At 43.3% G+C, this 27,597-nt stretch overlaps 2 protein-coding genes across 6 annotated transcripts in view; one reads left to right on the forward strand and one right to left on the reverse strand.

Moving 5' to 3' along the window:
* The window catches only part of LOC106652943 (probable beta-hexosaminidase fdl), a 51,119-nt gene that overhangs the window by 18,954 nt on the left and 4,568 nt on the right, over positions 1-27,597 (reverse strand). Inside the window, exons 2-3 of one of the 5 annotated variants that reach the window (XM_023462333.1) lie at positions 24,497-24,728; positions 10,375-10,435 (exon numbers count right to left, since the gene is read on the reverse strand). In XM_023462333.1, coding sequence (XP_023318101.1) covers positions 10,375-10,435; positions 24,497-24,575 — 140 coding nt within the window. In that variant the 5' untranslated portion in view covers positions 24,576-24,728. Of the gene's footprint in view, positions 1-3,578; positions 3,749-4,983; positions 5,181-10,374; positions 10,436-24,496; positions 24,729-27,597 lie in introns of those variants that run through there. The other 4 variants (XM_023462334.1, XM_023462336.1, XM_014372142.2 and 1 more) reach the window with 4 other exon arrangements.
* Positions 10,782-18,736, forward strand: LOC106652944. Its single transcript, XM_014372145.1, has 3 exons — positions 10,782-11,223; positions 16,436-16,592; positions 17,896-18,736. Exons 1-3 carry the CDS (start codon positions 10,895-10,897, stop codon positions 18,352-18,354), a joined length of 945 nt encoding a protein of 314 aa, XP_014227631.1. The 5' UTR covers positions 10,782-10,894; the 3' UTR covers positions 18,355-18,736.

Below are 27,597 nucleotides of genomic sequence, written 5' to 3' on the forward strand. Positions count from 1 at the left end.
ACGGAACGACTGAAGTGTATAAGTAACCGCAATTTTTCAAACACGTCCTAAAAATATGCAAAGGAGGCTAAGATTTGTAAGAAAAGAAGAACAATTACATTGTACCGGTTAGCCGTTTTTTTTCCTCTCCCTCTCTCTCTCTTTCTCTCTTGATATTTTTATATTCAGAACAAAATGAGCAAAGTAGCAACATCAGAGAAGATATAGAATATAGTCGGGAGGGCAAAAAATAAAGAGAGAGAGAGAGAGAGAGAAGAAGAGAGGAGAAAACGTGAATATACATACCGTATATGACAGTGGAAAATGCGCAGACAATGCAGAAAAACTGAGAAAAAGGGTTGGGGGGCGGCAGCGGCGAGTGTATGTATAAGAAAAATACGATATTGCCACGACGAAAAGGAGAGAAAGAGAATGAGAAAGAGAGAGATATAAGGTATATATATGCAGAGAGACAGAGGTTATACAGAGAAAGTATTATTAAAACTGGCCCAGTCCAAAAACTTGGCAATTCATTTTATTTTATGGCACGTATTGAAATCTCTCTCTATCTCTCTCTCTCGAGCTAAGCTATAAGCTAGGCAAGCTTTTTCCTCTTTATATTATTATTATATATTCAGAAATATAAGTAAGAGATTTTCCTCCTCCTACGCCTGGGGGTTGTGGGTGGGTGGGTGAGGGGGAGGCAATTAAAAATGCACCGCTGCCTCGAATTAAAGTGCTTCGGTAGTATATAATAGTTCTTATATCATATAAGAGAAGAAAACTGATATTTAGGCTAATTGCTAATAAATCGTACTCTCTCTCTCTCTCTCGGGGATACGTCTACTAAAGCTTCAGCTCGAGACGAAAAAGAAGAAGAAAAAAAAAATAGGTTCCTTGTACAGCATCGATAAATTTTGCGTACGTGAGGGTAGTAGTGGTAGTAGCAGCAGTAGTAGCTGGGGCCAAGCCCAACACACAACGTCGTCGTCGTGGAGTGACTAATCAGCAGATCGTTCACCCGGCGACACATATAAAAGATCGGCGCTGCCGCTGCCGCTGATGATTCTCGAGTTATATAGAGGATATACCGTATACAACAAAACGTATAGCGCATAGTACAATACTCAGCAGCAGCCTCGGCTCGAACACAAGAAGATAGCACCGCGCGCGCAAGTGGGCGCTTTTGCTTACGCGCGCAGGTACAACCCTATACGTATATATTGTATGTATATAACTGTTACGGGGGTGGCAGCTGGTGGTGGTGGTGGCGGTAGCGGCGCTGCTGCTGCTTCTGCTAGTACTGGTGGTGGTGGAGGACTCGTAGTCCCGGCAACGTGTATACATACTATGTATGTAGTTTTCTCTGTCTCTCTCTCGGCGTCGTAGTCGTAGTCGTCGTCGTCGACGACTCTGACATTGCGCGACGCGCGCCAGCGGCCGACTCGACTAGTCTGGCGTGAGAAATGCGCCGCGCTACACGCTGACTCGTGTCACTTGTATACACCTTTTTTGTATCTGTGACTCTCTCTCTCTCTCTTTTACTTGCCTCCTAGTTTCTACTATTACTACTCCTACTTTTTCCCTTCGCCGTCGTCGTCGTCGTCGTCTTGTTACTTTTGCTTTTATTTTTATTTTTATTTTTTTTCGAAAACTACAACTCGACTACACGTTGGAACGAAGAAAGAAAGTACATGATATAGTGTTGTTTTCTCGCGCTCAAGATCCTACTACTACTGCTGCTACTTAGCCTGCGCAAGAAGGAGAGAGATCATGTGCTATTCGCGCGACGAAGTAAAGGTAATGTATCCAATGTGTTTGTGATTATATAGTGTGTGTGTGTATGTGTGTCTTACGAGCCTAATACGCTATATAAGGCGCCTATGTCGAGAGACTCGAGAGCTGACGTAATTTCGCTAACTGCTGCGTGCAGTGGCGGTGACGGTGGTGGCGAGACGCGTAAATATTTCATAGCTTCTTTCTTTTCTTTTACTTTTTTTCATTTCTTTTTTCGATCGATCTCGCGGCTCTCTTATGTATTACAATAGCGTTAAGCGTTAATATTTTCGTCGAGCGTCGTCGCGGTCATAAGAGTATATTTAATGTCACGCGTATCCTAAAAAAAATCGGAAAAGCACAAATCGGCGCCTAGCTAAAACACGAAAATAATATTTTTTCTCTCTCTCTCTCTTCATAAAATTTATGCCGAAATTCGTTGCATTTATATCGGGGTTAATTTCTCTAAGCGTTTCTCTCGCTCGTGAATTTGCGTTTAAATTGAACTTTCTTCTGTCTGTCTGTCTGTCTCTCTCTGTCTGCGAGCCACCAGCCAAAAAATGCTAACTAGCCCGCGCGTAAATTGCACCCCACACACACTCACAAACAGCAGCCCAACGCCACCATATACATAGGAGTATAAACACGCGCGCGCGAATCGCGCCGAGTGCTTCAGCGAAAAACCCTATTTATCGCGTTTATCCTGTTTGCTCCGGGATTTTGGCCGAGCTGTGTGCAGTGGCACAGAAGCAGTCCAGCAGCAGCAGCAATGCAGCAGCAGCGGTGGTACTACTTTTTGTTGTTGCGCTCTCGCACGCGCTCAAATGTACCTTGAAAAACAAATAAGTCAAAAAATGTTTGTGCGGGCCGCGCGCGTGACGCGGAATATAATTGAAACGTTGCCTATCTAGTACTGCTACTCCTCTCTCGTCCTTTTTATTCTTCGCGCGCGCTCGGGGTTAGAGTATAGACGATGCTGCAACTGTGCAAGTCGCTTTCGATATACAGTGCGTAAAATGGCTATACAAGCTGCTGCTGCGGCGGCTGTATTCTAGTTACAAACAAATTCATTCAACTCCGAGTAGCGAGTAGAGTAGAGAGTGAGCGAACACTCCGGCCTTTTCATTTGTTTTCCGCGCCCCGCTCGAAAACGGAAATCTAGCTTCCTCTGTCTCTGTCTCTCTCTCTATCTTTCGGGCTCTTGGAAAATCAAAACACTGCTGCTGGTATATATATGTATAGGCAAAAGTTTGAGACAGAGCTACGCTACGTCGAGCTTTAATTTACGTACACAGGCGCGCGAGCCGCCATTGAAAAGCATCGGTACAACTGCTGCACAGAGAGAGACACACACTCACGTAAAGACGATATTATATTTTAACCATATACACGCGCGCTCGAGAGACAGTGAGAGGGGAAAATTGAAAAAAAAGCCGTATAGGTAGAGGAGCGCGCGCGCGGAATATCCCGGAGACAGAGAGCTGCTATGAATAATGTATTCGCTCGCGCACACACGCGCACTCCTCTCTCGAAGCCATATAGGGTACCTATACGGTATAAAATGTGCGTGCGGGCATGAATGGAAAGAGATGCTGCTGCACGTTTGTTTCTCTCTCGTATCGTCCCCCTTTTACTCTCGCACACACGCGGGGGAGAGTATGCGACGACGACGCTTTCCTCTCTACGACGTACATATATCGTGTATACTCGTATTACAATTCACAGACACACACGTACATAAGGGATGTGCGTCGAGGAAACGTACGACGCTGGAACGAGAGAGAATTACGCATAGGAGGGTCTGGCGTTTGCGTTGGGCTTACCTCACGAGTGCCTGGCGTCGCACAAGTCGTTGCTCGCTCGCGTAGTAGTAGCCTCTTACTCCACCTCCTCCACCTCCTCCTCCTAGCAGCGTATCGTAATAACTCGCCATCGCGCGACACTTCTCACAGGTTGATTTTCACGTATTTTTTTTCCATCTCTCCTTCACTCGCTGTGTATGTTCGGTGAGAGAAAAATTATTCACAATTTCATTGTTACGACAGCTGCGGCGACGGCTGCTGCTGCCCTCAGCGCGACTCTTTACGCGCGCGATTAAGTCATTAATAAAATATTATCGCGGGCGCACTTTAATTGTGTGTGTGTGTGTGTGTGTGTTAAAACGCAGAAAATGTGTCGCGCGTACGTATATTACGCATTGGCCGCTCAACGATTTCACCCACACACACGGGCACAATGTTTAATTAGGGAAAATTAAATTTCTCTCGGTACGGCGGTGGCGTTGGTCGTCGGCGTTGTCCCTCTTTTCATCGCGCACTGTACTACTGCAGCACACACACACACACATTTACACGTGTTTTACTAATTAAAAAGGCCTCGTCCACAACGCTATATTTACATTCGAGTGCTCTCTCTCTCTCTCTCTCTCTCTCTCTGTCTGCTGTTGCTGCTGCACCATCATCGGAGCATTATTACACGCGTTTACTTCCTCTCTCCCCCGCCCCCAACGGTGTACTGCTGCTGTGCGTCCGCTGCACACGTTTTGGATTGCGTAAAGACAGCGGGCTTTTCCCCACAGCAGTACAGCAGTACATACACAAATCCTACTACTACCATTATATATATATTTAATTAATTTTCTTGTCAAAGGCAACAGGCGCGCGCGCGGGACAGCGCGGCACACTGCACTCCACGGTATTATATATAGTAGTACAACGGGGCCGACGACGAGGGATTAATTAAACCTCAAGGTTTTCCGAAACTTTATACTATTATACGCGCGTTGATCAGTGCGCCGCGCGCTCGTTCAAATGAGAATCTTCTAGTCGCGCGCGCGCGCGGAGGCGCTAATAAACGAAATACCGGTGTATAGTACTTATACTGCCTTATAGTAGAGACGCCGGAGACGCGGCACGTACTACCACCACCACCACCACTACTATCCAACTATATCTAACTATATACGATACAAAACTAGGCTATAAAACACAACCCCTGACGCGGGCGAGCGCGTTCGAGCGAGTTGTGCTGCTGCTGCAATGGCAGCAATCAACGGTTTATACGATTGCAAAAATTAAGTTTTATTGCCTCTTGCCGTAAAGAGAGAGAGAGAGAGAGAGAGAGTCGAGACGAGACGAGGAGGGCTTTATGATAGATGTACAAAGCGTGCCGCTGGCTGGCTGACTGGCTGGCAGTGTGCGATCTATATACTACTATACTATACAGTACCAGTACGAGAGGAGTCTCGTGCTAGACGACGACAAAGACGACGACGATCGACATCGTTGACCAATAATTCGGAAAGATTTTTGCAAAGCCTCACATACTTGAGAAGTGAGAAGCGAGAGAAAGAACACACACACACGGAGTAGTATACACGGCACGTAATCAGCGCAACGACGTCTTTATTATCGTCGTAGTCGGCACACACGATCGTCAAAATACCCTCGTGGGGAAGGGGGGGGGGAGGGGAATCGATCGTACCCATTGGCCGATGGCAATCAACAAAGAAAAAAAAAACTGGCACACACCCTTCACAACAACAACAACAATAACATCGAGGAATCGTTGGCCGAATAAACAAAGCTTGATCTAAACACACACACGTATGTGTACGCGGTATTTACGTGTGCGTTTGTGTGTGTGTGTGTGTGTTAAGGCTCGGAGCAACAAATTGATTGGCGTGTATACCAGCGCGCGCGTAAAACTCGGGCTATTATATCACGCACACTAACGTAAACGGGACGATCGTAAGGTACACACCTGACTTAAGGTGCTTGGGTATAGAGGCGTGCGTGGGTGTATAAGTATAAGGAACACGCGTAAAAACAAAGTACGCCAGCGCGAAAAATTAAACTTTCACGACTCGCAGTTGTATTACTATAACAAAGACGCGAGCGATAGTATGACGTACGTAGAGCTCTCATCGATATAAAATAACGTAAAGCACGGCACAGCACACCTTTGTGTGCGTAACGTATAAGGACTTTTCCTTCCCTTTTTTTTTCTTATACGCCTGCGGAGCGCGCGACACGCAATAATTTAGTCGATTGATAATAAAATCGTAATGTGCCGCAGTGCGTGCGTGTGTGTGTGTGTGTGTGTGTAACTGTGTAACCGCTGCGGCGACTCGATCGCGATACACACTCGCGAAGCTATATATATTATAATATGAAAATAAGGTGCTTGGCTCGGCTCGGCTCGATGCGTGCGCGCGAATAAAATACACCGCGACCTCGGGCACGCGCTCGCGCGCAAAAGCCGTAGATAGCCACCGCCGTTGCCCGCTGTCGCCGCCTTAAATCGAGCTTATATAGCTAGCGCGCGCGATGACCGGTGAAAGTCCGCGCCGCGCGCGAAAGTGACTTTGTAGCGAGAGACACGGACGCCGAGTCGCGTATATAAGTTAGATATAAATATAGAAAAGGGCTGTGACGACTGCGACGACGACGAGATACATTATACATATACGATATAAATTTTGGCGCGCTTACTGAAAACGGAGCTGCGGTACAGTTGCATCGCAAGCTCAGGTATGTATATGTAAGCTCGGTGAGAGAGATCGGCTAAGCGGCCTCAGCACCACCGCCGGAGCTTTTTGCAATTTTACATATATTATTTTATTCAGCGATGCGTATTCATAGATCGACCACGATAAAGATGTGTGTATGTGTGTACGTAAATTAAAGAGACTATATTTATACATATAATACGGTGGCGTGATAGTAGTAGTGCTACGGGTGAAGGACGCCCTACTGCTGCTTGCTATATACATGTATACACATATGGACTGCTGCGCGCATACCACACACGATAATTTGCGACCGAATGTGGGTCGCAATTCTTATATACCACTGCTGCTGCTGCTGCTGTTGCGGGAGGGTTAGTAGTAGTAGTAGTAGTAGTATAGGTACTTTTTGCTCGGCGCCGTTGCGATCATCATTTTCGCGGATGAATTAGTTGTTGCATCGCATCCGCGCCTATTATATACTTACATATAATACGTATGCAACTCTCTCTAATACAAAATCGATGCGCCCGCGAATGTGTTTCGCCGATTTATATATATTACAGCTGTTACGTGTGTGTGTCTAGTCTGCGCGCGTATCTACTGTATACGTTTTTTTTCTCTCTCTCTCTGTTTTCGGCCCTGCACGAACGAACGAACGAACGGAGAAGGCCTCGAAAACCGACGCTCAATAAGAGAGAGAGAGAGAGACTATTTGCTCCCGATTTACTTTTCGTACACTACATCGGGTACTAGAGGGATACGTGTGCAGTTGTTATATATATCGAACCGAGAGAGAGAGAGAGAAACAAATGCCCCCGCGAATGTAGACCATGCCGCGCGCGAGTAGCCCTACATCGCGGCTATAAGCTACTATAGATATCGTCTATATGCACACATGCACACGTATCCTACAGCCGATGACGACGATGCGCACCGCCTATATTATAGCCCTATACTAGCCGCTTGCCATATACTTGACATAATCGCATTCGAGCTGTACATCCTATATATGGTCAGTCACTGCTCGGGCTTTAAATATGGTCGTATAACATAGAGAATCACGACAGACAGAGACAGAGTGACGGTATATAAATTACATAGGGCTCTTGAAATATACGCGCGTGTGTGTGTGTGTATGCAGTTTCTATTCCAGTCGTCGTGTCGTGTCGAGTCGTCGTCGTCGCGCTAAAAATAACGAGGCTCGAGGCTATATATGATGAATGTGCCCGCAGCAGAAGCAGCAGCAGCAGCAGCTGATTATCTATCTAGGCAGCGGGCGATTGAACTTGCATGATGTTTCTAATATTTAAAAAAAAAAAGAGAGAGAAAATGGGAGCGCGACGAGGATTGTTTTTTTACGACGATCGATAAGCCGGCTCGATAATTATACGATGTATATATGGTATAAAAGGCGCGCCGAATCTATAAATAAAAATGCTCTGGCTATTATATAGCGCGCGCACAGGTCGACTGTATATACCTAGTACCGCGCGACGATCGTCATTAGCGAGTCTCGAGTTATATACTTTAGAGAGCGCGGGCGGGCGGGGGGTTGAAGGGAGGGGGCGTCATCGATTACCGCTGTACACGTTACGTTGACGCTATTTTACCCTACACACACATACATATAGCCCTTCGTGCGGGCAACGACAATGCAACGTACGATCTGTATATATCTGTATGAATGCGTTTACGTTATACGGTACGGTGGTGGTGTCGGATGCGGCGGCGGCGGCGGCGGCCGCAGCCTGGCGCGCAACAGCCCGCTATATCCTTCGGCCGTGTCGCTCTCATAATACAATCGAGATCGAGAAACGTATCTCCGTCTGTGTGTGGCGGCGGAGGTGCATTATAAAATGGACCCTTCTGCCGTCGCGCTCGGCATTGTGTGTAATACACATAGGAGCGCGATCGCTGTATGCTGTATGCGGACGGACGGACGGACGGACGGACGGCAGGAGAGGAGGAGGATGTTTCGAGCTCGACGCGTATACACCGACTGATAAGCTCGGCTTCTATATGCTGCTGCTGCGGCAGCAGCTCTCGGACACGATCGTCGAGTTGCATCGATATATACCTATATAGACTACGTCCAAGAGAGAGAACGGAGATATGCAGTTTATGCGTTGCTGCTGCTATATATGAGCAATTCTCTAAATGAAACGCATTTTTGGAGGTAGAATCGCGGCAAATTTTTTTTTTAACCTACGCGGATACGGACCCCCGGGAAATGTTTTTGGGGGTCCTAGGAACATGTAACCACGTAGGAACCATTGAAATTTCGATAGTGCTTATTTTTATAGCTACTTTTGTGATTTAGAGGACGAAAAATCATGTTTTCTCGTAAATACGGCTAATTACTCAATTTCTAAGTCGCTGAAAAAGTATCAAAACTCATCTAAAAAAAATAACTGACTACTGTGTTCGATAGGAAATTTTCTCAGCTTTCCAATGGTGGTATCAGATTTTCCGATAAATTGCACATTCACCGAGAAAATCACCATCACACATTGAGGGCTAAATATGTCGAAAAATTCAGTACGGAAAAAGTGAACTTTTTGGATAATTGTTGATTTTTCCTTGTGAAAATGAAATTTATCGAAAAATCTGACTACACCATGAGAAAGCCAAAGAAATTTCCTATCGAAAGCATATCTTTATTTATTTTTTCGGTGGAATTACAATGTTATACATGGGAATTTCTTTCACGTTGTTCGCTGTTTTCTGTTTCCGAGCTGATTCAGCGCGGTCGCGAGGTTTTCGGCTCGCTACAATCAAAACTAGCTCGTAATTCCACCGAAAAAATAAATAAAGATATGCTTTCGATAGGAAATTTCCTCAGCTTTCTCATGGTGTAGTCAGATTTTTCGATAAATTTCATTTTCACGAGGAAAAATCGAAATTAAACCTCAAAGATCACTTTTTCCGTACCGAGTTTTTCGAGATATTTAGCTTGGCATGTTTGATGGCGATTTTCTCGGTGAATGTGCGACTTATCGGAAAATCTGATACCACCATTGGAAAGCTGAGAAAATTTCCTATCGAACACAGTAGCCAGTTATTTTTTTTAGATGAGTTTTGATACTTTTTCAGCGACTTAGAAATTGAGTAATTAGCCGCATTTACGAGAAAACATGATTTTTCGTCCTCTAAATCACAAAAGTAGCTATAAAAATAAGCACTATGGAAATTTCAATGGTTCCTACGTGGTTACATGTTCCTAGGACCCCCAAAAACATTTCCCGGGGGTCCGTATCCGCGTAGGTTGAAAAAAAAATTTGCCGCGATTCTACCTCCAAAAATGCGTTTCATTTAGAGAATTGCTCATATATAGTAGATGTACCTCATCATGCCCCCGTGCGCAAAACTATCCACTGCCCCGCCGGCCGTACGAGCTATATAAGCTACCGTTCGGAGATTTCGAGCTGAAGAATTTCATACTTGCACCACCACCCCCCGCAGCTTTAATATCCCTCGATCATGACGACGACGATGACGACGATGATGATGATGCGTTATAATGGGCATACCTCGCGCGTGTATACATCCGCGATACAGTCGATAAATTTTACGATCTCGCAAACGTGATATACTTTTTTTTTTATGTTATATACGCAATCTGTGTGTAGACCGTAGACCTAAATCGTTGTTTAGTTTTTTATCAGGCTATATTTTTTGCATCCCTCTCCGTCTCTTTCTTTCTTTCTGTTTTACTATCTTCTTTACTTTTTTTTTTTTAATTAAAGCCTACTACCAGCTAGCTAGCTAGAGCAGCAACACGCTCGAGTTGTTATTTCATCGGGTAAAAAATGTGTGATTAATTAAAAAATTGATTCCATTCCCAATATATACATATACAACGCGCTACTGGCTGTATATAGTAGAGAGATATATAATACATGTCAGCATATTATAAATTGCGCACGCCAAGTAACGAATGAGATAACGAGGCTGCTACACAGAGGCACGCGCGCGTATACAGTGGCATGCCGCATACTCACACACACACACAAACACATCGTTATGCAATATACACGCGCGCGCGCAAAAAAAATAAAAAATAAAATGAAAGCGGGGTGGAAAAAAAAAAGGTTGAAAATTTGGCTTACTTTTTAATCGCGCCGATCTTGCTAGCTTCCTCATCCAAAATCTGCTGAGAGCTTCCGATACCTGCAACGTACAATACAAATGGAAATTAAAATCTCGTTATATATAGATGTTGATAAAAAAAATGGATGTTTTTAATTCGATGTTGTTTTTTTTTTTATCGCATAGGTATCTGGATAATCCTCTCTGCCCTCTCCCCCGCACACTCGGCTCGCTCGACACCGATCGCCGCTGCGCCGCCGTGAAGTGGATCGCATCGCTTTAAAGGATGGGAAGGCGCCTGCTGCACTACCACGGTAGTATCTCACGCTCGTCGTCGTCATCGTTATTATTATCCTGCGACAGCGGCAGCAGCAGCGCCAGGACATCTTGACGAACGAGTGAATAAAAAAAAAAGAAGAAGTATATATAAAGCGAGCCTTGGGATCGAGCCAAGGCAGAGAGAGAGAGACAAACTAGAGGGGAGGAGAGAGAAGCCTCCCTGCGTCGCAGAGCAACCCGAGAGCTGCCTGCCAAGCGACTATGAAACGACTGGGGATCCTTACGGCCGTCCATACAGCCCAGGTGTTGAATCGCAGCGCGACTACGACTACGACTACTACTACTACGATAAAGAGTACGACTGCGTCGACTTCTACTACTGCCAGTGCTGACGCTGGTGCTAGTCAGACTCAGACCACCACTAGTACTACTGGGATACCGTCGGTGCTACTGTCGAATGTCGTCGCGGCTCATCAAGACAGAGGCGGCCGGGATCTCATCTACAACAACATGTCGAGCAATATACGCAACGGAGGCGGTGGCCGATTCGAGAGCGATCTACACGGCAACGTCAACATATTGCTCGGCGGGTACGATGATGATATTGTATACTTTTTTTTTAATTCGTTCCCTTTTTTTTTTTTTTTTGGTAAAGAGAGAGAGAGAGAGAGAACTGCCCATCATGCCCCTTTCGCCTCCTGCACAAATGAAAGCTTATACACGCGTGTATACGCACAGCGAGCAAATTAATCAATTGCGTACTTTGATCCAGTAGCTGTACTTTGATCTATTTCGAGCTGCTGCTGCAACGAAACGCGATAGGAGAATATTCGACTCGCGCGCGCGCAGGCAATTAAATGCACACACGTCGAGTACTAAAACCTCGTTGTAGAACGTGTGTGTGCGTAAGTTATCGACGTTGATGATGATGCTACAACAAAAGCCCATAAAAATTTCCATGTAGCGCGGCACAAAGCCGTTGATGATATACACTGTACATTGTACGTCGTCGTCGCGGCCCTCTATTATATTCGCGCCGCGCGCCGCGCATTAATTGATCGCACACGCGCGTTTAAAAGCTGAAAAGAGAGAGATTGACTTATATATATCGACCCTGCTGTGCAGCAGCGTCCCATTATTATGCAACTGCACCGGGGCCGATTGTTACGTAAATTTAATAGCATTTTCTCTGCTCTCTCCGCTCGTTCGCGTGCGCGCGCGATTATTATTCGTCGCGAATATAATTTTTTTTTCTTTTCGCTCCTTGTTCTTGCGCGCGCGTTGCATCGAGCAACGAGAGCCGAGCAAGCGAGCGAGAAAAAAGCGCGGGGGTAGTTGGCGCGCGCGCATTTGAATTCCCCGAGTTTTGAGAATTCAATTGAATATATAGAAAGAGAGCTGGATATATATATTCGAGCGAGTGGACTCTCGCCGCTCGCTGCGCGAAACGCCAAAAAGTAAAAGGAGCGAGAGAGAGTAAAAAAAATATAGAAACGAAACGCCAACTCGTACACGGGTTAAAATCTCATCACCTCGGCGGCGGTGGCGAGAGAGAGAGAGAGGATACGAATAGAATTATTTCCGTAGCTGGAGCGAAAATTTTCGTATACTTATAATCCCACTCTCGCTCGTTTTGCGCCTGTACGCGACGACGACGACGACAAAAAAAATAAAATAAGTATATGAAAAAAAAAAAGAAAGAAAGAAAAAAAAAGGTGAGAAAAACTCGACCTCATACCTAAAAACTCTCGCAGTTTCTTTTCACGCGAGCGCGCGCGCATTGTTTCCTTTTTTTTTCTCCCTCTCTCTCTTTACCTCTTTTTCCTTATATTTTATTCGAGCGCTATCCTTTACATCGAACTAACGCGCGCTCGCGCAAATGCGAGGCAAGGCAAAATCTTTTTGAATAATATTATGATAGGGCACGTACCTGTACGTATACATACATACGTGTGTATGTGTGCGGTGCACGCCGCATTGAATGGGTTTATTTTCGACTCTAAAATAAACTAAATCTCTCGTGTGTGCGAATGCGCGCGTAAATGTTTTTCACTTTCTAGCCACCAGAAAGTTGTGTGTCGTGTTTCATATGACTCGAGAGCAGCAGCAGCAGCTACAGCGAGCGAAGCGTTTGAAATATTCACATCCCGGCAATAATGACTTGAATTCGAAATTAAAAGTTTTTCGATAAATTGTCGGTATTTATAGAAAGATCTCTCGCGCCGAAGAGAAAATATAATTCATTCCTCCTCGAAGCGTATAAAATGTAAAAACTTTTTTTTTCGTGTCAACTCTCGCGCGCTCAAATTCAATTCCTTGCAAATATATTTATGGAAAAAAAAGTGGAGTACATCTGTTTCCCTGGGACGAACAAAAAAGGAGGCAGAAGAAGCGGCAGAAGCAGCTCATTATCATGCGACCAAGTTTTCAGTTAGTTTAAGAATACTTACGGAATTATCATCACAATAATTCGCGACTTGGCCTTAAAATTATTCAAAGTTTTTCTTTTCTCAACAATAACGTGTATAAGTCTCTTCCCTCCCGCTTCGCGCACGCACTTATACGGTCGAAAACTTTCGGGGGGCAAAAGTTTTTCCGTATCTTTTCAAAATTATTATCACTCGTTTATCGATGGAAAATTATCGTCAAACTAGTGGGGGGTCGGCGATATAGCCTCTCATAATAACGGGCAATTATGAAATTAGTTTTTAGTGCTGCCCCCCGTTGCCGGGCCGCGCGGCGTCGGATTTCTCTAATTGAAAGATAATTGCAAATGCTAGATGAATATATAACTAATTTTCGCGAAAAATGAGACCACCACGCTACTCGGGAGAACAATTTAATCACTAGAAAAGCGCATGCAAAAGAGGAGAGTGAGAGAGAGAGAGAGAGAGGAACGTGGCGCAAATGAGTCGAAAAAAAAGAACCACCCGCGGGAAAAAAGCGCGCGCGCGCATTCAACAATTTTTCATGTAGGGTAGCGGTATAGCTAGCAGAGAGAGTGCAGCTTGAAAATTCGGAAGACTGTGGATTTTATATTTTTCGTTTTTCGCCCAACCCCCCTACCCGAGCTCAATAATGTTACTTTTTGTGTGTGGGTGTGTGTGTCTCTCTAACTAGGTACGAGATTCATTAAATACTTTTATGCAAAGTGTACCACTTGGGTTTGCAGAGAAAAAAAAGGAATCATCTCGCTTTGATAAATCAACAAATGTAATACGTAGGAGTTAAAACAAAAAACGTTTCATAAAAAAAGAAATTCGGGGTAGCGGAGAATTTTCCCCCGCGACATTTTTATTTTAATTTTTCCCTCTTTTGACTTAATAGCGAGAGAGAGAGAGTGCGCACTCTGGCGAAAAAATTTTCACCCGTCATCCCCGCTCGGGTGATTTATAGATTTTCAAACACACACGTATAGCTCTCTCTCTCTCTCCGAGAGTTTTACAACACACGAGAGCTTTAAAACAAAAAGTGGATATCCCCGGTGCTCTAAGAAAAAAGGCAAATCGACGCGCGCGCTACGGGTGGCTGTCTTTATATCGTCATAAGTGTGAGTGTGCGCGATTCCATAAAAAAAGGAAAAGAAAAAAGAACTTGCATTATCTCGGCGCCTGCTGGCCGAATTCATATAATTTTATTTTCTGATTTTTATGGTAAAAAATAAAAAAAATACGCGCTACCACGTATGTCGGGCACGGAGATAAGCCTAGTTTCCTTCCTTCTTCTTCTTTTTTTTACTGCACTTTTAACACAATATATAGAAAAAAAAAGGGAAAAAGAAGGGTAATGTTGGAGTAGCCGAAATCGAAGGCATTATTCGCGGGGTACTACGAAAATTTTCTCGAAAATTACACACATTCGCGCAGCGATTTTCTTCCCCAAAACGTTTAGCTCGCGAACGCGGAGGGACTATAAAAGAAGCAAGAAAAAAATGAAAAGAAAGAAAGAAAAGGTCGAGCGCGCCTACATATAACCGCGTATCCCGCGAATATATATCGAAATCGTCGGGTTTATACTATCAATCCCTTTAATAATACGTGCGCATGCACACGCTTCGATAAGGAACGTATTGCGTATACACTCGGCAGTCGTCGTGTATTACGTCTCTCTCTCTCGTTCGCCTTATTCGCTCTATTTCCTGCCTCGTCGTTTCTCCATTTCCTTATATACAGTTTCAGCCGGATGAGGATATATATATAGGCAGGCAGAGGGACAGGGACGTATACGACACGATCGGAAGGACGAAAAATGTCGATCGATCGATTTTCATTGCGCCTTGAGCTGTGTAGCGTAGTAGGAGATCGTCGTCGAGAGTCCAAGTCGATGTTGATCATCGCATAAAGTGGTTACTGCTGCGACATACGTACACATATATCTATCTGTATGTAGGGTATCCTTAGACGTATATATACACACGCGACCGATCGCTGCAACTCGTATCCTATATATCTGCCTCAAGTGACACGAGTAAACGCACACGAGGGGATTAGATGACGTATATATATGGAATACCTATATATATATGCCCGTAAAATGTACGAGAGGGACAATCGTGGCTCGAACTATTCGAATGTTAGACACGGCCGGGCCGCCGCAGACTCTGCAGGGCTACTCTACTAGAGCTTGAGCCGAGAGCTGAGCTGAGCCGAGCCGAGCTGCGCGCTTGAGGGAGGCGGCTAAATTCATGCGAAAATGATTGCCACATGTGCTACACGCACAGTGGTGCACCCGCAACTACATATTCATTTGCCATTATAGATATATAAAGTTGGGCTGTATGTACGCGCGTGTGTGTGTGTGCCACTGGGTCAGATCGATTCGTTGCCGCAAACTATTTGCATGAACGTTCGGTAATCGGGTATATGTATAAACGCGCGGAGGGAAAATCAACATCGCATTTTTCCCCGAAAACAAATGTGAATTTGGCTGTGTTGGAAAAGTGTTGCGTTCGCGCAATTTCACGCGCGCACAATTAACAGGCAGGCGCGCGGCTAATAATCGAAACTCGATCTACATATCTTCGAAATACGAGTTTTTCAGCTCTCTTTCAATACAAACGCGCGCGCAGAATTTTCACGCATACTTCCGCGAGACGGGATATTGCCATTTTCGGCATTCCCCGCGTTATGCATACAGCAGCTCCCCGTGCGTGCGCGGGGGGTAGGAAAATCTTGCCAAGATTGTTAAAATACAATTCATATTTCCGCGTGTATAAGCTGCGGCAGCAGCAGCGATCCCCGCGAGATACGCGCGTACTTGCGTATTTATACATCCCACACACGCACTCGCGAATGCGATAAATAATTTTCGACGAGGTATACGTATATATACGGTTTTGGGGGGCTGGTGGTGGTGGTGAGCTTGTAACACTGCAGATTTCCTACGTCGTGTCGTCGTCGTCGACGACAGTCGCGCGCGCGGAGGGGCTTTACATAATGCATTTTGATTACATGTACTAGACGTTTCACGCACACACGTGTGTGGGTGCTGACATTTGTAACGCGCAAAACCTTATTTAAGCATCTCTCTCTCTCTCTCTCGACTCTCCCAAAAGTTCACTTTGCCGCGCGCGTAATCGCGTACTTAATAATGACGCAGCTGCAGCGCCCGTGTGTATATTTTATTATATACGGAGAGAGAGAGCAAGATTTGCCCTGCGACGTGTGAAAATACACCACGCGCGTTGACCCGTGCAGCAGCAGCGGCTCTGCTAAAATCCTGCGATAACCCAGTTTTTTTATTATTAAAATGTGTAAAACATGTATTTTTTTTCTGCTTATATATATCACCGTTTGCACACAGGGCCATGCTCGGAGGAGTGATAATGATCGTGTTCTTCGTCTGCTACTGCTGCCACAAGAGCATAAGGAAGAATCGGCCGAGCGAGTACTCGCAGTACTGGCGCACCGAGCCCGACATCAACAGCCTCGAGGTCTACACCATGGATTCGCACTCGATGGTATATATATTCGATTCTTACTATTTTATTGTATACTCGTTCTATAACGAAACAATTAAGATCGCGAAGTGTGGAAAAATCAATTACGCGTCGTTACATTCGAGACCATTCGATTGATAAATCGAAGTACGATACTTACTGCCTAATTGAGCGAGCTCGATTAAAATTTATATCACTTTTCATTTATGAATATTTCTCTATAGCCTCGAGTAGCAGCAGAGAAAGAGAGAAAAATTTAGAGATTCATACAACGGCTCGAGTTAATTCACTTTTATCCTTTGAATGAATTATTTATATCTCGCTCGCGCGGGCGCGCGGCAAAATTTCTAGACCATGACGCGCCTCTGCAGGGGGCGCGATATATATGGGTTATATATACGTACGCGGCAGGTATTTTATTGCTTACACTAGCTCATTGAACTTAGCCCCGGGTTTAAGCTTCTTAGTCAATACGTCACATGTGTCCTCTAACGCGTCCCATATACGGACTAGACGTATAGACGTGCTGCACATCCATCATATATTACGAGGTGTACTTGCATTGATTTATGTATCAGCGTTTACGCCGAGCCGAGTGGTACATAATACATATCCACGTGCTGCATGACGTGCTCGAGTGATTTCTTCCTTTTCAAAATAACTCAAAAAAGTATTTCTCGAAATATAAATATTTGGATTTGTATAGAGAAATTTTTCGCTCTCTTACGTATATACGATGTTCGAAGATGAATGGGATGAAAAAAAGTAGTAGACGTACGTACGGAGATAGAGGGTCGAGGGGGGGAGTGAGAGCAGCACGCGATGTGTTTTACTGACCTAATTTGATTGAGGCCCCTGCGAGCTAAAAAGTTTATAACGTTTTCCAGACGCGCTCTCCGAGATTTCTATGTACTAAACGGGCGCGAGCTTTTTTATAATATATAAATATTGATACGAAAAGTCTTACTTTTTGCAATGACTTTGATACACACTCTCGACTTGGCTCGAACTTGCGTGCGATATAAAATTCACTTTTCGACGAGAATCGCGAAATAATTTACTTTGAAAATCTCCCCTTCGCAAAGTTTCGAAATTGACTCCGTTATATCCCTTGACTAACGATAATATAAAATATCAACTCGAACTTTCGCAAAGTTACATGTAAAATTAACGTTATCGCCGAGGGTGGGGTGGTAGAGTGGCTCGTCGATATAATAACTCATTTTCTTACGCGTGCCCTCATTGATAATAATAAAAGAGGTATATAACTGAGCTGCTCTCTGGTGCTTTTGGTTTGTTTCACGCTCGCTCGCTCACGCGCCAGTGCTTCGACCGTAACGCGATATCGTTGGGCCACCAAATCGTGCCGGAGGAGCTTCATCATCATCATCATCATCATCAAAGCGCCGCGGCAACTGCAGCCAACAGCCTGTCCAACAGTCTGCCCGCTCGTCCTTTGACACCGGGACCGCCGCCGGCTTACGAGAGTCTGATTTTCAAGCCGGGGGGCGCCGCCTCCGCCGCCACCACCGCCTCGTCGCCCTCCGACAAGAAACCCGAGCCGGCCTCTTTGTCGCCGCTCAGCTGTATTCTGCCAGTGCCCGACGACGAGCAGCAGCAGCAGCAGCAGCAGCAACAAGAGCAGCAACAAGAGCAGCAACAGCAGCAGCATCAGCATCAGCACCACAGTAGCAGTCTCAAAGAGGTGGAGAGCCGAAGAGAAGACGAGGGATTGCCCACGTACGAGGCTGCGCTCAAGCTCGAGGCGCACGGCTACGTTTAATGCGATACCTCGAATGCTGCGATACTCGTGGAAGCAACAAAAACGACAACAGCAACCACAAAAACTTTGACCATTAAACCAATGAGCTAAAACTAAAAGTGAACATTTAAACTATTCGTCGCTTGGCCTAAACGTCGACTTTATACGTGTTTAAACGATTACAACAACAACAAAAGAAACTTGTAAATATAACTCTATGGATCAATATCTCGTTTATTTATTTCTAAATAATATATTCATCTATTACGACGTAAGATAAGGTTTCAAAGTAAGCAATAAGCTTTGATTGTTAATTCTAATCTTCTGATCATTTGTTTTTCAATAATAATAATGGGCAGAAACATAGTAGCGAATTTTTAATCGATTCGTTTGTTAAATTACAAAAAAAAAATAACAGGGTATCAAATATACTATACTTTTTTCGTTTCTCATTAATTAACTTCTTTTGAACAAAAAATTTATTTTCATATACTCCAACGGCTGAATTGTTATCGAGAATTATGTATATATGTATAGAGAATAATAATCAATAAAAAAAAGTATAATCTAGAGCTAACAAACGTGTTTCGAATGTATAAAAGAAGGAAAATGTTTTTTGTAAGTTGTTGTTTCGAGAGAGAGAGAGTTATTTTCTTCGGGCGAAAATGCCTAGCGGCTTTAATAATCTCCATCGTACTTTCTGAGCCAGTTAATTAAATATCGCCTGCGTATAAAATAATTACACGTGATTATCTGGAAAAGTTTTTGAGTATGTTAAGCACGCTGAAATGATGTTCAATTACTTGCTCAAGAAATTTTTCGTTCCGACAAGTTCGTTTTAATTTTTCAATTATGCACGGTTTGATTGGAAGCGATGTTATGTGATGCACAGGGTTTAGTAATCTAATCATTATTGAAGTTTTAAAAGATCGAAGAATCTCAATGAGAAAGAAGAAAAAAATATTGTCGGACTAATTGAATTCATTATTAACGTTTAAGACAAATTTATTCGTAAATTATGATAGTGGGAAAATACCAGAGAGAAACTTCGACATTCATGTACAAAAACTATTTTATGATTGTTATAGTTATATTGGGTAATAGTTAATTGGCATTTGTCCAATTTATAAGCTATTTGTAAAATTGTTTAAAAATCCACGATAATCTGTAAAATAGAAATACAGAACTTCATTCATGCAGTCGATTATATTTTGAAAATATTCAATAATTTCTCATGTAACGCAAACAGATACATCTTTTGTCATACATTTTTCGTATCACGATTTTCATTTTCTGCCATATCATGGTAGAATATGACTTTCCAGTGGGGGGCGCTGGTAGTAAAACTGTTTATGTACAAAACTATAGATTCCATTCCAATGTTAGCTATCAGTAGAAGATAAAAAGTACGTGGGTAAAACATCGATGCATAGACGTTGTGCAGTGACCGCGTCGTACAAATCGATGTCTTGGCATTTTCAGTAGATAATGCAGAAATCTATGAAACTGGGTGGTGCTCTCTTGCACTTCGAAACGAAGTTCTCGTCTCACGATTCGTAAATGACCATGAACGATTTAGAAAAGCACAAAGCCAAAAAAAAGTTGTTATTATAAAAAAAAAAATTAGAAAAAAAAGACAGGATTGAAAAATGTAAAATGTATTCACCAAAATGTCAGAAATACATCGATCGATAGCTGGCTGATCTCTAATCTAACATTTTCTGTAAAAAATGTTGTTACATACTTTATATTCTACGTCATTTTAATCATAAGGTATAAATGTTTCCTGAGAAGTCTTGATTGTCATTGTGCTATCTTGAGTGGCAGACGTTTTCTTTAGTCGGCAGAAACTTTCAGCGTCTCATTAGACAAGGAAAAAGGAAGGAAGTAGTATAATTAATGATTTTCGATAATTTGGCTATTATTGATAAAACGTCTCTGGAAAATTGTCATCGAGATAATGACCTCCTCGTATTCGTAATAATGTTGGAATTTATATCATTTTCATCGATGTAAGTCGAGTTAATGGAACGATTAATTTTTTGTAAATTGTTTCACGCAAATTGGTGACCAATTTTATAATCAATTCTGCAACAATTTTTAATAACTATGTTTTCAATATATATTATTTATTTTTGTAAAAATCACCAATTATCAAATTAAAAGAGTCGATTAATTATAATTTCGCAAAACTACGGAACTAAAAAGCCGTAAAATGTATTATTATTTTTTATGGAAACAGTTCAAATTTACACACTCGCTCGTTACGTCGTATTATGAATATTGCGCGCATACCGACGCCGTGAGCGTAATGCCAAGGTAAGAAGCAGAAGAGAAGAAGAAGAAGCCCGTCGTTATTAAGCAAATTATGTCTTAAAATTATCTCTTTTAACGAGCGTATGTTGCTCGGCTCGCCATTAATGTAAACAGCGTGTCACGTGATAAAAACTCGTTTAACTTTAATTCGCCAAAGGATAAAAGGCGGCTACTCTTTTCGAGCGAGTCCGATAAAAACACGTATCGAAAGTGATAAACTTGGTAATTTCGTTGCTTTAATCATTTATGAAATTCATGTACAAGCTGCAACACTCGGTAACTTTATATTACCGTAAAAATTGACTAAGCCAGATGTCTCCGAATCACAGATGTAATTTTGCCATTATTAGAATGAAATTGTGATGTTTCAAGACAAGTTCAAGGGGTGGGTGGAAAAAGCTCGAGGAAAAGATATCAGGGGTAATGGCGACAAGCGCGCGAGTTTTGACATCCGCGACGGCAAAGTTCGTTTCTCTCTCGCGCGCGCTTCGTATCTTAACTAAAGCAGCTCACATATATCGCTCGCGCGCACCATCTACTTTTGCAGCACAAATTGCACAGGTTTTAATAATAATAACAGTCAAAAGCTAGAGATGTGCGTGCGCGTGTGTGTGTATATCAACCGTATCTAATGCCGTAGACAAAGAAATTTTAAATGTAATTAAGCCGGGGCGCAACGTAAAGTTACACGCGCCAACCATCGGAGTCTGTTCTGCAGCTGCAGCGCATTATACTTTTGCAGCGTTGTTGGCTGCGGAGGAAAATTAACATAAACGAGAAATGAGAAATTTAAAAGCTCACCCGGTGCAAGATGAAACTTCTTCAGCATTTTGTTAAGATGCTACGCGCGGGGATTTTTGAAATAAATTAACGTTTACGCAGAAAACGTGTTTAGCGAGGTATCGCGTTCTGGATGATAAGAATGTTTTAACGCGATCACGTTTTAAAATAGTCAAGGTAGAAAATTTTTTGAAGAAAAAACTTGATGTTAGAAACACGACGTCTAATTTTAACATCTACATTTTTTCTATTATACATTGGTTAATCATTCCATGGAATCAAAAAAAGGTTTCACATAGAGTCATATTGTTCTAGAGCTAAATTTTTAATCATATTGGCAAGAATTGTGAAAACATTCCCAACAGTAATAACTAATTATCCGACATAAAATATTTCTAGACGATTATTTTACATTTGTATTTTTTCCAGTCACGCGAGACTCTGTAAACACTAGAGCGACGAGAGAGAGAGAGTTGCATTTTTTTTTTATTATCGTCACAGAGCATCTATTACATTAACGATGTGTACCATACTGTCGTGTGAACCTCGTGTATATACACTTACCTAATGGATGTGTCACACAATAACATTTGAAACGTCATATTTTACTCTGGAAAAACTCATTGCATTGCACGATGCGCGACAAGTTTCGAAGCGAAAAACTTGGATGCACAATATATAATATAATACATATAAATGCGTCAAAGATAAAGCACGCATCGCATTTTTACGCGTGGGCGCGCGCTCAACACGATAGTGCGCAATCTGTAAAATTATCAAACTATGTCGCAAATATATAAATTCGTCTTTTTTATCTGCGGGTTTCTATCAAGGACTGTTTTGCGCAATCGGAGGTTTTTGTATATTTTTAAAGTAAAATACCGCGATATCGCGTGTAACGCATTAGATCTAGCCGAGGTGTGTACACACGAAGAAACGACCCCTGCCGCGGTATTAGATTCAATTTTCGAGGCTGCGTTACCGAATCAAACGGCACCAAATGTGCAAATATCATCAAAATCACAGCGAGTTTACATTATATGCATCGTATTTTGAAACGCTGCATGGCTTTTCATATTTCAAGACATAAATTTAGTCTTATCTCGCATTTCGTAGGATTTCCTTTCGCGCATATGCAACAAAGTAATCGTACGATCGATCAACGCAGTTTCCTGTTCGTAAGTACGGTACTATATTGCAGAACATTTAGAGAAATATTTTCAGGACGATGTGAGGCCATGGAATATAATAAATTGGAACGCATTTTTCATATGTCATCTCGTTCATAGTTGGTAGTTTACGATGAATTTTACAGTATTATTTTTCCACTTGAAAATTGGTTTTTAAAATTCATCGAGTTTAGACTTGAAAATTCAAGTTTCGGGCCACTATGTATATAATAAATTTATTTTCAGTTGCACGTACCGCATTATACACGACTATATTCTCGCGAGCTTTTTCTCGCTCCGGAGCAACAGCAGCGCAGGAAGTCCTGCCGGCAGAGTTAGTATATATATACGTGCCCGTAACGCACGAGTGCTAGAGCGCGAATATCATATTAAACTAAATACTCGCGCGCTTCGAACGTCATTTTACGCTCGTCCCTGCCTCGGCATTCAATATTCGAATGTAATAATAAAAAAAAAGGGATCTTCTTCCTTTCAACGACGGTATAATAATATGCACACACACAGAGCGTTGTGTTCGTCACGCGCGTTTTTACGGTCGCCCAGCAGAAATCGGCTTTTGTGTTGACGTATATAACACGAGAGGGGAGGGTTATATTATTACGTGACGTATTATAATTGACAGATACAAGCACGTGGCGAACTAACGCGCGTCCTCCTACGTCGTCGGACAAAAGCTCGCGCGGATGAGGTTTAGCTGCTATATACGCGATATCGACCTAGACGCCTGTCGTTCGTCGTTCGTCGCCTCTTTTGTCGTTGGCCGCACGCAGTATTTGTCAATTATATACGGTTATGTATACGAGCCCACCGGCTTACTCGTCTCGTTGTTTGCTGCCGAGAGAATAACATTTCTTTCGCTATGCCATAACCATCAGCGTGAAACGCAGTACGAGGGGCTTTCCGCGTGTGTTTGTATACCATCTAACGAACTCGATCTTCTTCAAATTTATCTTTCAGCGCCCGAGTATATAGCGACTATAATGAGGTACCGAAAGCTGCGTTTCGGCGGCGTGCATCAAACATCTGTACCGCTGTACGCGTCGCAATTTAATCATTTTTCGTTTTTTTCTCTCTCGTCCAGTTTTGCCATGCGTATACATTCCTCGCGCAGCTTTTGTATCTCTCTCGGCTCTATATACGCACACACGCACCGAAGCTTTACTTTTTCAATGGAAAAGTTGCCTTTTCTTCTTTTTGCCGCGTAAACTCGATGCGACAGTACGAACGCGAGTACGTACGAATATAATGGAGTTTTGAAAAATTGTACGTGCCGCTTGTTTGTTGGTGGATATGCGCGCCCATATTTCCCTGGAATTCTCTACACGCGCGAGATCGACAGCTTTTTTATTCGCGATTCGCTGTATTGATATCGAAAAGTCAAATTTAAAATGTAATTAGCGCACGGTAAGTACACGATATCTCTCGCGTACACTTTTGACACCTGTCAACTCCATGCCCGCATTTTATAAAGCCTCGAACGTAATATTTATTAATGAGTCCGATGATCCTTCAAAGCCACTTGGCGGCACTGATGAAAATAATTAGGGTAACGCGGCTAGAGTTCGACCTGGACCTTTTTAATTTATAATATCGCGGTGGAGTCTGTCAATTTATATAAATATCTCTGCGGCCACCACCACCGTCAGTGTCGGAAGTCGATGATAGATATTACTTATATCGACTAATGGGCTCCGCTCGCGTACAGTGGTTAAATGTCGGGCTCTTTTTCGCATATAATATAACACACGCGAGTGTAAAATATACGATGAACGTAATAATTTTAATGATAGGACGTTTAACACGGCGTCGGATTGGTGTACGTGTATTATTATTATAATGTATGTATGTATATTATATGTATGTGTGTGTGTACGTACGTGTGTTCCACAGGGCTATGTAAGGCTTTTTTCTTTTCAAACGATTAAGATCCATTATAGGTCTTGCAGTTTTTAACATAATTCATTCAACTTCACGTGTTTTACCGGCGCAGTTTACGTGCGCGCTCTGTTTTTTTCTTTTTTACTTTTCTTCTTCCTTTTGCAGCCGCACGGTCCGATCGTAAAGTATATTTGTGTATACGTGTGTGTGTATGTGAGGCTAAAGCATGATCTAAAAATAAGAAGCAGAATTTATTTTGCGATGCTGGGTTTTTTAACAAAATATACGCGATGGAAATGGGAAATTATGAAAAAAAAAGTGAATTAAATAAAAATAAATGGTCACTTAGGTTCATTTTTCATAAACGCGTAGACAAATTATTAATGCGCAACAGATATATATATACGAATAGGCTCTCGGAGAAAAAAGTCGGCTATTATACACGAGCTTTTCCTCTCTCTCTCGCTGACCCCGCGCGCGCTCGCAGCCACAAGAGAGCAACGAAGGAGTAGAGTAGGTAGTATCATTCACCTCTCTCGCGACCCATTGCGCTGCTGCACTCACACGGCTCGCGAAAATGTGCAACGCAAAATATAAAAAGAAAAGAACAGAAAAAAAAAATGGAAATGGACGCGGAGCACACCCACGTGCATCACGAGTGTGGCAGTGGTCGCCGCGGCGGGTTGTGTGTGTACCGCGTCAGGGAGTGCGTGTGCATGCATAAAAGAACGAGGAGAAGAGTAGCACACATATGAGCAAATCCAGAATTTTTCTTCCATTTCGCGGGCTCGAATCAACACAACGGTGGATCAATGAAATATTTTGGAAAAAAATACAAAAAGTTAATTTTAATGTAAAATTTTTCGCTCTTTTCGAATATGTCATAAAAATGGGGGTTCTCGTTAGAAAAACCGATTTTTTTGGATCGCTGGAGCTTCAAGGTTACGTCGAAGGTCTAATTCAAGGTCACCGTTGGGTTCCTCGGCGAAAAATACATTGGGTATAGGGTTTTTGGAATTTCTTTTTACGCTTATTTTGCGATAATCACCAGTGCTTTTATACTTTCACCATGCTAAATCGTGATTTTTCATGTATGCGTTGCACAAAAATGCATATAGAAAAATCCACTATCGAAATTTTTCGTGTTCGTCCTTTTTTTCATGTTTCTAGGATCCCAAAGAACGCTTTCCCGTGACCCCTACTCGCGTACCACGAAAAATTTTTCGGTGTTTATTCGAGCGCGTGAAATGGAAGAAAAATTCTGGATTTGCTCATATATAGGCTCAAAGAAAGGGACGGACGCAGAGAGTGCAGCAGCAGCAGCTCAGCTCTTTAAAGCTGCTGCACACATGCACAGACGAGCGTGGAAAATAAAAGGGTGTGTGTGTGCGCGCAAAGCCTAAACTCGCTACTCTCAGCTCACTGAGGCTCTCGGTTATATTATACGCTATACGTCGTTTTTTCTCTCTCTCTCTCTCTCACCCGACTCGACTCGAAGGCTTTTTTAGCCTTTTCTTTTTTTCTTTCGTAACAGCTCGGATGTATATTGTATATGTGTGTGTGTGTGTGTGTGTGTGTGTGTGTGTGTGTATAATATGGGTGCGACACGCGCTCGACCATGTGTAGCTTTGCAGCAGCAGTGGCAGTCAGTGACAAAATGTATGAGTATCGTGAAAGCTCAGCGATAGAGCCATAAGTCGACTTGCAAGAGTCGCTGCGGCTGCTGCTCTCGGAACTGCGGATTTCAAAATTCATAGCCAGTTCGGCCGTAATAGTCCTCGACTACGACGGCGACGACGACCGTTCGCGTATACACATTTAACGTGTACGTATCTCGAAGAAATTCGTGATTTTCTTGGTCCATTTAACTCGGGTTTACGTGTACGAAAATCGATGCTTTAAATGCCCTCCGTGTCGTGCTTACAGGAAAATTATACACACACGAACATATGATACGATACATTAATAATATATTACCTCAAGCTAGCATATATAGCAAATTCTATACCCCGTCGCTTGCGGGAACGGTCCTCCCAAGCGAAGCGACATCTAGTGTCGAGTCGCCACAGCAACGGACAATTGTCCGCACCGAAGATTCGCCGCATTATTGCGAGACCGAGTTTGTTTGTAAACCACTCGCAATCGTCTATAAACATGCGTACACTCATCATAGCTACCGTGCATACGTAATATTGTAGCGGATCTCGTGGGTCGAGTGTCATGTGTTTGTGCGATCGGCACGCATATAAGTGCTCCGCGAATTCACTCGACTGTTTAGCCTACATGAAGTCCCCCGGAGTAGTAGGTATATATACACGACGCGTTTCCCTCGTTTGCTTCGTTTTTTTCCCCCTCACTGTTTTCTCTTCCTCTTTTAGCGAAGACCTGCAGCAGCAGCAGCAACAGCGACGAGTGCCTCTCTCTATCTACCTGCGAAGCGCGAGGAATTAAGAACGGGGGAGCAATGCTATATCTGTAAGACGCGGAAGCCGAGAGCCCCGCTGCTGTCGTCGACGCGGGGAATTTACTCTCGCGCGAGAGAGGAAAGCAGCGGCGTAGTCGTCGTCGCAAATGCCAATTCGAAAGCCAATAATCAAGAATAAATTCCAGGGGGTGCAACGAGGACGTCGTCGTCGTCTTGGTCCCTCCCGACGATTCGATCGCGGCGAATCGGGGAAAAGGTTTGTCGCGCAGCGGTAAAACAATTACAGGTACGAACGCAACGGCTGCACCGGTAATAATTTGTCTCTCTCTCTCATGGCGCTGAATCGCTCATCGAGCGCGACGACGTTTACCTGTATAGAGAGATCGGTCGGATGCAAGAATATACGGGGAAGTCGAAGGTAGTAGTCGCGGCGGCGACCCCATAATGTAATAAACCTCTAGCGCAGGCCGCCATAGCGGAACAAATATCGGCATTGCGACATTCTCGCGGCGGCAGCAGCTCGATAAGGAACTTGAATGCGCAGTATTACGCGCCGGTATAGTAGCTATACACGAGAGAAGGCGTGTGCATATTAACTGCCGGCGTCTTGCAAGTTTGTCGCACGCGATATAGAAAACTCCAAGAAACTACTGCTGCTACTTCTAGGGATGGGGG

Source organism: Trichogramma pretiosum, unplaced genomic scaffold (assembly GCF_000599845.2).
Source record: "Trichogramma pretiosum strain Unisexual culture from Peru unplaced genomic scaffold, Tpre_2.0 scaffold3, whole genome shotgun sequence".
NCBI lineage: Eukaryota > Metazoa > Arthropoda > Insecta > Hymenoptera > Trichogrammatidae > Trichogramma > Trichogramma pretiosum.